General features: G+C 46.3%; 1 protein-coding gene across 2 annotated transcripts in view; it reads right to left on the minus strand.

The window, feature by feature from the left end:
* ABCA12 (ATP binding cassette subfamily A member 12) overlaps nucleotides 1-13,768 on the minus strand; it is a 700,854-nt gene that overhangs the window by 163,721 nt on the left and 523,365 nt on the right. For both annotated transcript variants that reach the window (XM_069615933.1, XM_069615934.1), the window contains exons 35-38: nucleotides 12,634-12,791; nucleotides 11,012-11,248; nucleotides 8,060-8,198; nucleotides 2,800-3,052 (exon numbers count right to left, since the gene is read on the minus strand). In XM_069615933.1, the coding sequence (XP_069472034.1) occupies nucleotides 2,800-3,052; nucleotides 8,060-8,198; nucleotides 11,012-11,248; nucleotides 12,634-12,791 (787 nt within the window). The remainder of the gene's footprint in view (nucleotides 1-2,799; nucleotides 3,053-8,059; nucleotides 8,199-11,011; nucleotides 11,249-12,633; nucleotides 12,792-13,768) is intronic.

Consider the following 13,768-nt stretch of genomic DNA (forward strand, 5'->3'; position numbering starts at 1 on the left):
CACCATCGGGGAGCTATATAACATCTGGACCCATCTGATATATCCTGGCCCCATCCCGTATCCCTTCAGGGCCGCCTTCAACCATGGCCACCGCACTGAATCAAAGGCTTTAACTGCGTCCAACGACCCGATAACCAGCTCACCCGAGTCTCCCTCGGCTTGATCAATGATATGGTGCAGTCCGTGATGTTTCTACCGGGGACGTAGCCTGTTTGGTCCGGATGTATCAACTTGCCAATTACCCTCTTTAATCTATTGGCCAGTATTTTGCTGTCCTGTCTTTAATCTATTGGCCAGTATTTTGCTGTCCTGATTAAGCATAGACAGGGGCCTATAAGACCCACACGTCTGGCTTGCCTGGTTTCAGGAGCGGGATGATCACTGCCTCAAGGAGAGACGCCGGCAGTTCCCCCAGCTCATATGCTTCATTAAACATGGCAAGCAGCGGCTGAAGTAGCTCCTGCTTATACGTTTTATAAAACTCACTGGGTAATCCATTCGACCCCGGCGCCTTACAATATCTGCCAATTCTTGAACAGATCCTACACAATCGCCTCATCACATTGTCGCTCCCCATTGTCCATTCAAGGCCTTTCCGAAATAATTTTCTGCTCTTATGGTGCAAACACCCTAATTCACAGAAAGTTTAGCGTGAAGCAAAGTTACTTTGCACTGCAAAAGTACTCTTTGCACCTTGAATTAGGCCAATTTAGCGCAGTGCAAAGAATACTTTTGCCGTGGTGAGCCGTGCTAAAAACGCTGTGAATGATACGATATGGCATTTGTAACGCGCCTGTACAAAAGTGTTTCTAGGCACGACAAGACAAGGAGAGGGAAAAAAAGAGGCAGGACAAAACAACGATCTTACTAGGCCTTGTGTCAATCAGATCGCGCAAGCACAGGGAGGGGGGTGGGGAGAAGTGCAAAAAAGGGTTGGGAGTTTTATGAAGTGGAGAAGTGCACAAGGGATGGGAGAGAGAGACGAGCAAGTAACAGAGTGCAACCAACGGGGGTATAAGTGCCTGTAATCAGAGGGTGCAGCCATCGGGTGGCTAATACGTGCAGAGAATGGGTGGACTGTAGGATTACAGATGCAGACAAGGGCTGGCGGGGCCAAGAGGCAGTGGGGGTGGAACTGGACAGGCAGTTATCTGGTCCTAAATTCAGAGGGTGGCCAGGTGACCAGGTGCGAATCAGGCCCTAAGTCTGCAAGTAGCGCGGACTAAGTGCTTTTTGGAGAATAAAGCCCATTTAATGCTCGGGATTCAGGCCCGCTGCAAAGCCACTTTTTGCTCCGTGCAAAACATTCTGTGAATGAGGCCCAAAGAGTTCTCAAAACCTCCTATTGAACTCGCATTGGGAAACAATTTGGCAAACATGAAGGTGGCAGCTTGGGGGAGGCAAGAAATATATTCAATAGAGAAAACAGAACTCTTTTTGATCTCATTTGTTTGTGCACAGGTGCCTTTGCCCAGGAAAGGTTATTGTGAAAATGTCCAGCCACCCTCTAAAATAAACCACGTATGGCCCCTATAGTCATTTACTTAATATTGCAATTCTCTGTTTTCCTTGCTAATACATTTAAATTTGCACAACAGCAAGTTCAAGGTCAGCCTTTTCATTTTTATTTTTCATTTTCTGCACAGGATTTATTTTTGGGCCATACTTTGTTTGTAATGCTGTGTGCGGTCCTTATCCGCTGTTTGCTTTCACATTCTGCAACATTCTTCGTATTCCCTTTGCACAAACCTGTTCACTACTGTAACAGGCACACCCTTTGTGAACGTGCAACCTATGGAACGTCCTCATGCTTTGTCATGCAGCCTTTTAGAATGAGGGGAGACGCCTGTATTGCAGAAAGGCCCTGACCTCATGGAAGCCACCTGAGACTCATAGAAATTCCCTTGAACGCCCTTCCCTCTCCTTCCCCTCTGGGGTTGAACTCATTCCTTCCATGGTCCTTGGCAAAGAGGTTTCTGGCGTGTGGAAGTTCGAGCGCATAAGCACACTTTCATGTCTCCTCAGGCCCTATTAATCCTATAGTGCTTTTCAATAAGTGCCAGGGAGCCAACGTATTCAACGCTGCCCAGATTTTAGGGCAGTGGCTGGCATTGAAAGGGTATTAACATTGTTAGAGATTGTTTTTCCTGGGGGTGCTCAGGCCCTGGAGCACCCCCCATATGATTTGATTCTAGCTGGGTCTTGATCCATTAGTAGTGCACACAAACCTCCTTCATTCTAGCCCTCATTGTAAACTCTCACCTTCCTGTTCAGTGTTCTTGTGTTTACAATGTGTGTATGCTGTGTCTTTTTAACATCAAGTGTATACTATTGTAATCGTTTGAAGATGCAAATTATGTGTTATGTTCATGACATTAATGCTACAAATAGGTATTGTGTCTCATTTTTATGTCTGCTGTTAATTATTATGATACGTTTATATTATGTTTTTGTTATGCCTTGTTTTGTTGCGTTGGATTTATAATGTACACACAACACGGGTGCAGGAGTCTGCAACCTGCTGCTCTCCAGATGTTTTGGACTGCAAGTCCCATGATCCCCCAGCATTGTCTATGCTGGCCATGGACCGATGGGAGTTGTAGTCCAAAACATCTGTAGAGCCAAAGGCTCCAGACCCTTCACTAGGCTCAGGTATGTTATGTGGTTACTGTTCACTGATGCCATTCCTGGGGAATGCCTTGTCATTGATGCTCCCCCAGTGCGACTTGCCAATCTCCTTGTTGCCAGTCCCCCTGCGCCCCAAACTCTTGTTGCACATTGTTTCATTACAATATTTACCCAAAGGCGACAGACTGGTTGCTGGAGCCGTAGAGCGCGGGAGACAGCTCAAGGGATTGATAATTGCCAGCCCCTGAACTCAAGGATCCTAGACCCATGGCAGCGATGACAAATAGCACAGGAAGCAGAATTTGAGAGATCAGCCCCTTCCAGTTCCGGCGGGAGTTATGGAAGCGTTTGATGAAGATTGCTGACATCTTCTTCAGTAGTAGAATCGCTCCGCCAACCTTTTTGGTTCTCGTCAGGGCCTGGTCTGCAGAAGGGAGAGAGGAAGCAGTTTGCAGTCATGTGACACAGGCATACGTTTTTTTACTGGTTCATCACAAAATGAATGCCTCTTAAAAACAGAGGAAGCACTTATAATAATAATTATTAGGAATGACAACCACTACTAATGACATTGGGCCTCATTACGACCCAGGCGGTAAGGGGTTAATGGCGCTGTAAAAGGTGGTGGCGCCGTTAAAGCCTTACCGCCTAATTACGAGGTCCCTTTGAGGGTCCCTACCTTAAAGGCTGGTTTTACCAGCCGTTAAGGATTGGACCCGCAAGGGGACCTTGGAGGTAATTACGGTACCGCAATTTGCGGTACCGTAACTACTGCCTTCCTATTTCCATTGAGAGCTATGGGGGCAAAAATGGGAATGGGGAAGGGCCAATGGTGAATGGGGAATTACCGCCCCGCCAACCTTGGAATGGGGCGGTAATTCCCCCATTCACCATGGCGGAATCGGTAAAATACCGGCAGCAACCAAGACGCTACTAGCGCCATGGTTACCGCACGGGTCGTAATGAGGCCCATTGTGAGAAATCAGGACAGGGCAAGGAGAGGAGAGGAAGCGTAAACAGGAGGGAGAGACAGGTAGAGGGAGCAAGTCTGCGGGAGGGAGGAAGGGAGAGAGGCAGGGTACTGAAGGGATAGCCGCCGTTTTAAAAACTCTGTCTACATTCACTTTGCCGGACATTTACTTTGTCATGCCTTTTCTACCTACATCTTCACATTGTGAAGGTTGCAATGGATGCGGTTAAGGTTAGCGTAAAGTTACGGTTGGGGTCATGGGTTGGCACAGTGTAGAATATGGTGTAGAAAAGAAGGGGGTACACGGGTTCTCCGCCTGTAATAACAACGTTAATGCTAGGAGAAGTGGATGACAGGAGAAGTAAAGGTTCGGAGAAGTACAAGTGACAATAAGGGGCCCCATTATGAGTCCAGCGGTAGCCGTGCCAGTAAAAACAGCACAGCTGCCGGCGGTGTCATTCTTTTTACGGCGGCCGGCAATGGGGACTTACGGGGGAATTACAGCCCTGGCGGTCCCGGTAATTCCCAATTGCTGGGCACCAGAAAAAAATACTCCCCAATCCCATTTGAGTCCCATTGTACTCAATGGGAAGGGGGAGGACGGCCTCCCAATACCAGCACCATTCATGATCTGGTCGGCCTCCCAACATGTTCCTGATGAAGTACAATGCAACACTGCAACATTGACCACAGTGGTTAATAGCATAGGGGAACTGAGTATTGCTACTGCTAAGGAAATCCTGACTTCCGTGCACCAAGGATGATCTACTCCGCAAGGAAATGTAGGAAGCAACCTGACGTGCAAGACAGCAGGAGGCGCCATCACAGCAAGTAGATTTTGTGAGAATCCGACAACAGCAGCTTTCCTGACCCGCTTCAAGAACACAGTGCTGTAAAAAAACAGGGAGAGCGCATAGCTCTTTTGCTTTACAGCATCTTTGTTAGAATGACATCCAGCCACCCATCTCCATGGCTTATGTGAGGTTTATGCTATTCATCAAATTTATCCACAAGTGCCTCAAAATGTGCTCTAATGTGGCCCTTTTTGTGTAAATATTTCGATCGGCAACTCCAAGCTCTTCCCCATTGCCTTTGCTGCTTTTTAAGGGTAGTGTGAGGAGGTGGGTCTCACAATCCGGGGTATCCCTCATACAGAGGGGCTGAGGTGTGGGATTGTCCCTTGGGTTTGGGGGGCAAATTAGCCTGGAGTCTTTCGTCTAAGGGCTCCTCAACCTAAACAGGATGTCCGGTTGTATCTTTCTAGCGAATATCTACATTGTGGGTGAAAAACAACCCAATCACTGACCGGTTCCCAAGTCATTTGACTCTTTGAAAGATTGATTGCCCTATGAAAGGTAACTTCACTCCAAATCAGTTTTCCAGGTGTGGGCCCTAACATAAATTAACTTATGTTTTGAAAGCACAGACGGGAGACGGACTGCTATGAACGCCTAATGTCCTCCTCTTTCGTGAGTACTTGTAAGGAGGCCATCCTCTCTCCAGCATTTGTAATCTGTGCTGATAGAACAGGCAGAGGACAAGGCGGAAATGTCGTGCACATTTGTTTGGAGACTAAGGGTCTGTTTCAGGGATTCATGGGAAAATAGACATGTGTTGTTCCAAGCCGGAACAACACCTTTCTTACATGAACCATATTCTGACAGGGAAAGAATGTGGTGCAGGGACATGAAAGCCTTGGCTTCTGCATGAGCCGCTTTACGGCTTGACAACAGCCCTAGCAACCATCAGCAATGCAGGCCAGCCACATGGAAGGAATTCTCTTCTGAGCAGCACTGCTTCAGCACGACAAAAAAGGAGTAAAAATACTGTACCTGTGAGGTGCCGTTAAACTCCACTGCACACTTTTTCCCTTTATAAACAATGCATTTCTTAGACGCTAGCACCACTTTTCTAGTTTAAAGAAAGTTTAAGAAAACTTTCTTAAACTAGAAAAGTCAAAGTCTATCAAAAACGCTTACAATGTCACTGGAGCACGTTTCCCCCAAAACACGTGATTTTAGCAGCTTTTGCTGCTGGAAAGCACAACATCTCCTCATCAACATTTCCACCCACCTCAGAATGATGGTGCTGGAAACTGGAGGGGAGGATGCTGTATTTCCACACACTTTTTTATCACAAGCTCAGAATCAGCCCCTAAGCGTCTAATTCACAGAAGTGTTTTATAATGGCAAAGCCCCATGGGAAAACGCTCTGTGAAAAAGGGCCTAAGTGAATATGCTTCTAAACCATCTATTTTATAAATTAAACAGGGAATCCGAACCCAAGCCCCATCCATTTTCAGTTTTATTCAAGGAAAAAGCTCAAAAGGTGCTGATTCAGTCAATTAAATGAGAAAGGAGAAGGGGGTGAAAGTGAACACCTCTCCTCTAGGAACAGGCTTCCGGCTGCGCTTTTATCTAGAAAATATTGTTCTGGTTGGACACAAGGATAGAGTGTTTTTTTTAATGTCAAGACAGGGGTCGGTTCTGAGTTTGTCTCATCTTTTTCCTCACGTGGCTCCCAAACTAATATTACTGAAGAGATGTCCTTTACCTTAAAATGTGATCTCATATACAACCATTCAGACCCATTTGTCATACCTTTATGTTGTATCCGGACCGGCACAGTACAACTCTGCGGGCGGGTGCCGTCCCGGCCGCCAGAGTCAGACCTGCTGGGCGGAACGGCACCCACTCAAGAGTTCTCACGGAAGCACCGGCACCGTTATGAATGGTGCTGGTGCCCCCGTGTCCACATTCCCATGGAGTCCTATGTGGCTCCATGGGAATGGGGACTAACAAAATTACCGACGCCTCAATTTCCAGCCATTGGACTCGGAATAGCCCGTGGCACCGGAAGTCAGGCGCCAGTAATTTTTTTCAGGTCCGGCGGCAACCCGCTGGTTTTACCGGCAGGGTTACCGCCAGACCAGTAATGGGGCCAATGTGTTAAAAAAGGCAGAGAGGTTGCACACTTAGTTTATATAAGCACAGTCAAAAGAGACACTAGGGCTTCATTACGAGTTTGGAGGCAACCATGCCCTTAATAAGGGCATGGCTGCCTCCGAACTCGGGTCCGGGTCCGGGTTCCTTGAATGAGGAATTACCGGGCCAGTCCAACCTTGGAGGACCCGGTAATTCCTCATTCAAAAAACTTATCCCCATTCCCATTTGAGCCCCCATAGGGCTCAATGGGAATGGGGAGGGAGCTAATAATGGGCCCGCTAATAACAGGCCTGTTATTAGCTCCCTGGTCGCTTGGGGGACCCGCACAGGACGTCTGGTCTGACCAGACATTCAGAGCGGGTCCTGCAAGGGAACCTCGTAATTGGGCGGAATGGGTTTACCGTAATGAGGCCCTATATCTATGTATTAAAAACAAATTATTTTAGCAAAACTATGGGCCTCATTACGAGTATGGAGGCAGCCATGCCCTTAGTAAGGACATGGCTGCCTCCATACCGGGTTCCAGTACAGGGTTCCTTCAATGAGGAATTACCGGGTCATTCCAACCTTGGAGGACCCGGTAATTCCTCATTGAAAAAACCCATTCCCATTTGAGCCCCCATAGGGCTCAATGGGAATGAGAGGGAGCTAATAAAGGACCCGTTAATAATGGGCCCGTTATTAGCTCCCTGGTCCCCTTGCGGGACCCGCTAAGGACCTCTGGTCTGACCAGACGTTCTGAGCGGGTCCCGCAAGGGAACCTCATTATAGGGCGTCCCGTAATAAACGGTGCCGGTCCCGTACCAGCACCCTTCATGACGGGAGCGCCTGAGTCGTAATGAGGCCCTTTATTTGTGAGTCTGTGACATTAGTTGCATTAATTCAGCACTCAAGCAGTTTGTGTGAATTCTTTTGATACCTTTCTCTTTGCTTTGCCTCATCACACAATAGGGACTGCTGGTGCATTTTCGGATTTTCTCATTGTAATTTCTGCTTTTGTGTCGGACATCTTTGACCATAGTGGTGCCAACCTCTGGTAACCAGGCTATAGTTTGTATCATGAAAGAAATCCCAGGCACAAAAAGTCAAAACAGCAAGGACGTTGTGTACCTTACGAATCTGCGGAAACATTTTAAGGTAGCTGTTCCAGAACTCTTCCTATGGCTTTGTCCCCCGGTCCACAGAGGCAGACCTGATTGCTAGTACCCTTACTCTAGACCTTTGGATGATAAATTCAATGCCAAACATCCACTGGAAACCACATCCACTGAAATATGAAACAAAAAAATCCTGTGATCCTCCAAATACCACACACTCCGCCTCGCGCCCCTCTGCAAAGTTTTTAACCATACATTCGAGGTAGAAACCGAAAAAGGCAAAAGGAGGCATGCAGGTTCCACTTAGGAACATTGCATATAAGTAAAATTGGGCGATGTGCCGGACTGGGCACATGGTGTAGAGGAGTGGGCACAGCCTAAAGGGGGAAGATAGACCGAAGGTGGCAGGGAACTGGTACCGTCTCTGAAGCTGTAGCTGCTCGTTGAGGTATCATCGTGCACCATAAGCTCGTCAGTGGCAGTTATGGGCACCACCATTTTGGTTCTTGACCAGTCATTTTCATCAGCATCCAATCCTTCCATGAGTTTCAGGAAGACCTGCAGGAGATGGAAAGAGAAATGACGCGGCAGCTACAAACATTGCTCCAAGCACAGCACTTGCTAATATCCTCACAAATTCAGCATCACACCCCACCATCTTTAGGAGGAGGAGAAGTGGCCTACGGGTTGACTCTGGAACCACAACACCCCAGCTCTATTTCTGCTTTTCCTAGTCAACCAAATGGTGTTGTTTTAGGTGAACCACTTTATCTCCTGCTGCCTCTTTTCCATTATTTGTCGAATTTGCAGCTCCATTTTAACAGACTGAACTGATATTGGGTCAAATGGACGTTTACATTTTGCGAACGATCCCCACGGACACTAGAACTCGGCTCGAAAAATCAGAAATTCTTATGTGAAGCTCGTCCCATGGAACCTTGACCTTTTGAGTGTCCACCCTGTGAGTGCCCAGTGTGCTGAAAAAATAGTCATTTTTTCATGGGGAGGGGATTATACTTGGGGTGCACAAAACAGGGCTTACTGCCCTTCCACCACCAAATTTGGATATGCTTATAAGCCTTATGGCAAAACAAGACCACTCTTTTGGGTGCACATATACGTCCTAAGAGCACTCAAAGGGTAAAAGTGAGAGAAGGGAGAAGAGAGAGGATATCCCACAGAAAGCATGTCAAGCGGGTGAATGATATGGGTTCGGGTTCTAGGTGTGATTTGATATGTTATGATATGGCATTTATAACGCGCCTATACACAAGTGTTTCAAGGCACGACGAGGCAAGGGAGGGGGAACAGAGGGAAGACAGAGACAACGATCTTACTAGGCCAGGTGACATTGAGATCGCACAAGTGCAGGGGAGGGGGAAAGAAGGGGAAAGGGGCAGTGCAGTACATAGGATAACCGTAAAATAAATAAAGAGAGTTTATGGTGAGAGCCGGAGAAAGAGTATGGGCGTCTAATGCATCAGGTGAAGTGCAATGTTGGTGCACTCCTTCCTTTTAATGGAACCTAATTTGATCTGCCTTGCGGTCGTACCAGCCCGGAGAAGAGAGGGATGACAGAAAAAGACAAGTGAAGGGGGAGAGGTAGTCAGAGGAGCATGCACCAGAGGTCTACAACCATTACGTTAGCAAGTGCTACTTGTAGTTAATGAGCAATAGGCGAGAGCTACTGGGATAGTGATGTCCATGAGTACCAAGTAGAATTTGCACCAAGATGTCTTTGGGTAGTTTATTTGCTCTTTATATAAAAAAGGAAAAGGTGCATTTACCATGATCTTAATAACTTCAAAAACATCTTTATTTCATTCTTTTATTATTAGTAGATGTCTCCTAAAAATGTTCAAGCCTATTGAACTGTTAGAAACCAATCGAGACATCCATTGTAGAGGCTGCCACTGCATGCCAACCACCAGTGCTCAGTAATCTTGTGTGTAGCGTGAAACAGGAACAGCACTCAGATGCTGTCAGGTGGAATCAATGTTTTGATTTTAGGAAGCTCATGTCTGAAACAGGCAGATTCACAGAGATGGCCAATCACATTGGCTGATAGGTGCAAACACTATGGCGAGGAGTGTGTCTGCCCACCTGACATGGCAGACATAAATTCAGCACTGTTTTTGGTGCCTGCCTGGGAAGCCTAAGGCGAGATACCCGTGACTCGCGATCTACTGGTTGGAGACCCTGGACATAGATAAATACAGTAAGAGAGATAAGGAGAGAGAACGAGTGGAGAGAGAGGGAGAGAGAATGAGAATGTCCTTGTATGTGTTAGAAAGTTTAAGAACAATCATACAGTCGGGAGCAGTAATATGGGCTCCGATCATCCTCCACCCTCCAACTAACTGCATTTTATGCCATCTACAGGTGTATTGTGATCAAAACTTGCAGAATCATTGTTTTAACCGAGATGACAAGACCAATGGTCGACGATGGTCCAGGGACTAGATGGTTGGGTTTTTCCCTTCATCCTGATTTTGAGCATTGTTGGAATGGAAGTACTGCACATGAACACTTTTTGAGAAATACAATTGGGCATATTCTCTTCTGCATACCTTATGGGCACAAAGGTACCTTTTTGACGTTCCCTACAAAGTAGCAGGGGCAACCATACTGAATACTAGAATTACACAGCTGCCTATCATCAATAAGACACCAGTCATATAACTATGTATTTCATCATTGATGCATTCTTTCAAGACTCGTGATTTAGTCAACCATTAATGGTCACACAAAATCTCGCATGTCTATCTCTCTTTTCAATGTTGTACCAAAATTATATATGAAGTCATTTTTCTTTTTGATTTAATAACATTAAGATATACAATATATGCTAATACTCCTAGTTTGGCACCCATGAGCAGATTGTTCGATAAATTAAAAAGTCATTGGTGGACAGACTTTCAAATGTAATTGATATGTTTTGCCATTTCCTTAAAAAATGTTAAAAGCTTTCTTTTGGGGCTGTGCTTTTCCCTGAATCTAAGACCATTGTATCCATTCACTTGAGCCTACCCTTTTGAAATGGGTACAGCATCAATATTGTTGCACCCAAATAGGATTAGACCTACCCACATAGGTAAAAGGATGAGGTGTGCACTTACCTATCAATCAATGCTCCATTTTCTCAACATCATTGTCATTTCCCCCTTTAATACCCACATGAAGTTTCATGAATAGAGCGAAAGCCAGGATAGCATAGCTCGGTGCTCACTTTATTGCAGCCAGTGAGAGGCTGAGTTAAACACACGAGGGAGTTCTAGCAGAAGGTGGGCAGGTGGAACACAGTTCTTGCAAATTAATATGTCGCATGCAAATCTTCCGGGTGGTCTTAACGAGTTGGGTGTAAGTCTTACCTCCTCCACAGTGGTGTCAGAAATCCCGTAGCAACCAATGTGCAGGTTGTTCATACTGGTGTCCAGGGATCTGAGGAGGGACAGGTAGGCATTGGAGATGCCGGCATTGAATGGAGGGAGCACATACACCAGCTCCTCGCCTACGTCCGATTTGAGGTAGGCCTCTGGTATGTGGGACTTGATGAGCGTGGTCACCGCTTCCGTGTCACATTCTCTGTCATTGTTACGGTTGTGGATCTGCAAAGAGAAGAATTGGCTCACTAAGCACACTCTAGTCCCACGTGGTAACACTGAGAGATGCATGAGGTGTAATAATGAGAACTGAGACATCATGATATGATAGGTTATTTATAACGTGCTTAATACACAGAGGTTTATAAGCGCAGACCCGGGGATCGAACGTGTGGTGCTGCGTGTCGTCTTGCTTGCAAGGCGAGCATGTTGTCCCTGAGCTATCCTCCCGAGACATCATATTTTCTTTTGCATGAGTGAGCGGGAGGGAGAAGTCAGAGTATCCATGGGTTATGGTATGCTTTTTTTCTACCTCAGTGTTCAACCCAGGTATGAGTGATTAGTATTTTTGACTTTCTTAATGTGAGAAGACCTATGTACATTCACATTTTTTAATTATAATTGGTTATGTATAACACGCTTAATAGGAAGAGGTTTCTAAGTGTGGACCCGGATTCGAACCCATGTTGCTCAAAGACGAGCGTGTTGTCACTGAGCTATACTACCCAATTCTGCCTTTCACTTGAGTTGTTAGTGAACAGCTGTAACTGAAACAAAACCTCAGCACCTTCATTATGCTCACAGACAACCCATCCCCGGCTAAACCACTCTCCACAGTAAAGCTACTTGGTATAATCTTGAACTTCACCATCTTGGCCTACGTACACAGACACAGAACACAGCAGTAGTTCTCTTATCCCACAATTTCCTGCAGTTTCCCTAGGGAACAGCAACTGTTCCTCCCTGAGGATGTCAGGATAATTCAGTAAGGGCCAGACCCTCTCTCACTATGAGGACTCCCTCCACCTTGGACTTCCACAGGACCAGACTTCCTATCATTTCAGATGCCCTATTCTCTGTGACTCAGGCCCACCGTGTTTAGCCTAGATGATAAGCCAAGACCCTAAGCCTGCACTGCAATGCAATCCCTTCACCACCAGGGCAGACACTTTCCTCCCCAGGGATTATGGGTAAGGCACTATCAGAGAGATTCAGATTGAGGCTCTGGACAACTCTGGGCAGCAACAAAGAAGCAGGGCATCCAGTAAAGAACACTTCAGGTCATACCCCTGCCCAATTCAGGTCACCTGTCTCCACAAATGCAAACTGTGGCGCTGCTGATGCCAAATGGGCTCATAGGAAGTGGCACCCATTCACCCATGTTATGTGGATTTATATAGCGCTAAAACCCCCACTGAGGTAACTAAGCACTTTCAACCCACTCTAGGCAGTGGGGCAACTGGTCAAAAGTCCTGACTCCTCCAGTACCCCAACCATTCTTCCATTTCCTGGCAATTGCGCTTTCATGGTGACCACTTTTCGCAGGGAACAGTGAAGCGGCGTTCGCCGAGCAAGCCAGCGGTCCTGATTTGTCAGACACGGTGAATCACCTTCTTAGTGAGCGTCAGGTGGTAGCCCTCGCCATACTTCTCCTTCAGGAAGAAGGGGCTGCCGCAGCATTTCAGCCCGCCATTCTCCAGGAACGCGATCCGGTCACTCAAGACTTCGGCCTCATCCAGGTGGTGGGTGGACAGAATGATGGTTTTGTCTGAAAAAGAAATGAAGCATGGGATAATGGCACTCTTTTGGAAGTACAATAGTATTGTTTATTTCATATAAAGTCCTTATTACAAAAAATATATATAAAATAAATGTTGTGCTGCGAAGCAACTTCAGCAGCATGTAGCACTGGACAAAATACCTTGAATTGCTCAACAGACTGCACATCAAGCACATAGGACAAACCAGTCTGTGAAGAGTACCTTTAGAAGGAAAAGAGTCTGGCAACAGTTACTAAGCAGGAGGAAGACTGTGGGAGCTGCATTAGCTGCCTGTCCAAGTAACTTGCAGGCACATTTAAGAGCTTTAGAACGCGGAGGGCCTGATTCACACAAGCATTTTATAATCGCACAATCCCATAGGAAAATGTTCTGTGAATCAGGCCCCGAGTTGGCTGTGGGGCCAGTTACATAAAATAGTATCGGCATAGAAAAACGAATCCACAAATGCAGAGGCCAAACACTCCACGTTTGTTATTGGAAAAAATGCATTTTCTTTTACAACTTTTTTAAATAAATAGAAAGGCGGTAGGGTTAGGCAATACATTAAGGTGGGGGGACAGTGGGATGCCTCCTGACACATTAAAAAAAGAAAAAAAGGCAAAAAAACATAAAAGATTTTGGGAATTCGAATAAAACATTTCGGTGTTTTTGGCCTCAGTGTTTTTTTTGGTATTTCCACATAGATTCATATAAAACCCATCGGCTTGTTTCCCAGTCTTCAGTGCACTCTGAACTCCTCTTAACCCTCGCACCTAAGTCCTCAAGACATCTGCAATGGAAATCCAGGTTGTATACAGTTTGGCCATGGCACAATTGTTCGTGGCCGAATTGACCGTGAAGCCAATTTTGCCACGGCCAAATCCACCGAAACTCAAAGCAAAACTAGGTGTCTGCCTGCCGTGGCCGCTGTTCTCGGCACACTGGTGCAGAACAGGCCCTGGGAAGATGAGTTGTGCCTTCATCC

Source organism: Ambystoma mexicanum, chromosome 9, assembly GCF_040938575.1.
Source record: "Ambystoma mexicanum isolate Mex_15411 chromosome 9, UKY_AmexF1_1, whole genome shotgun sequence".
In the NCBI taxonomy this organism is placed as follows: Eukaryota; Metazoa; Chordata; class Amphibia; order Caudata; family Ambystomatidae; genus Ambystoma; species Ambystoma mexicanum.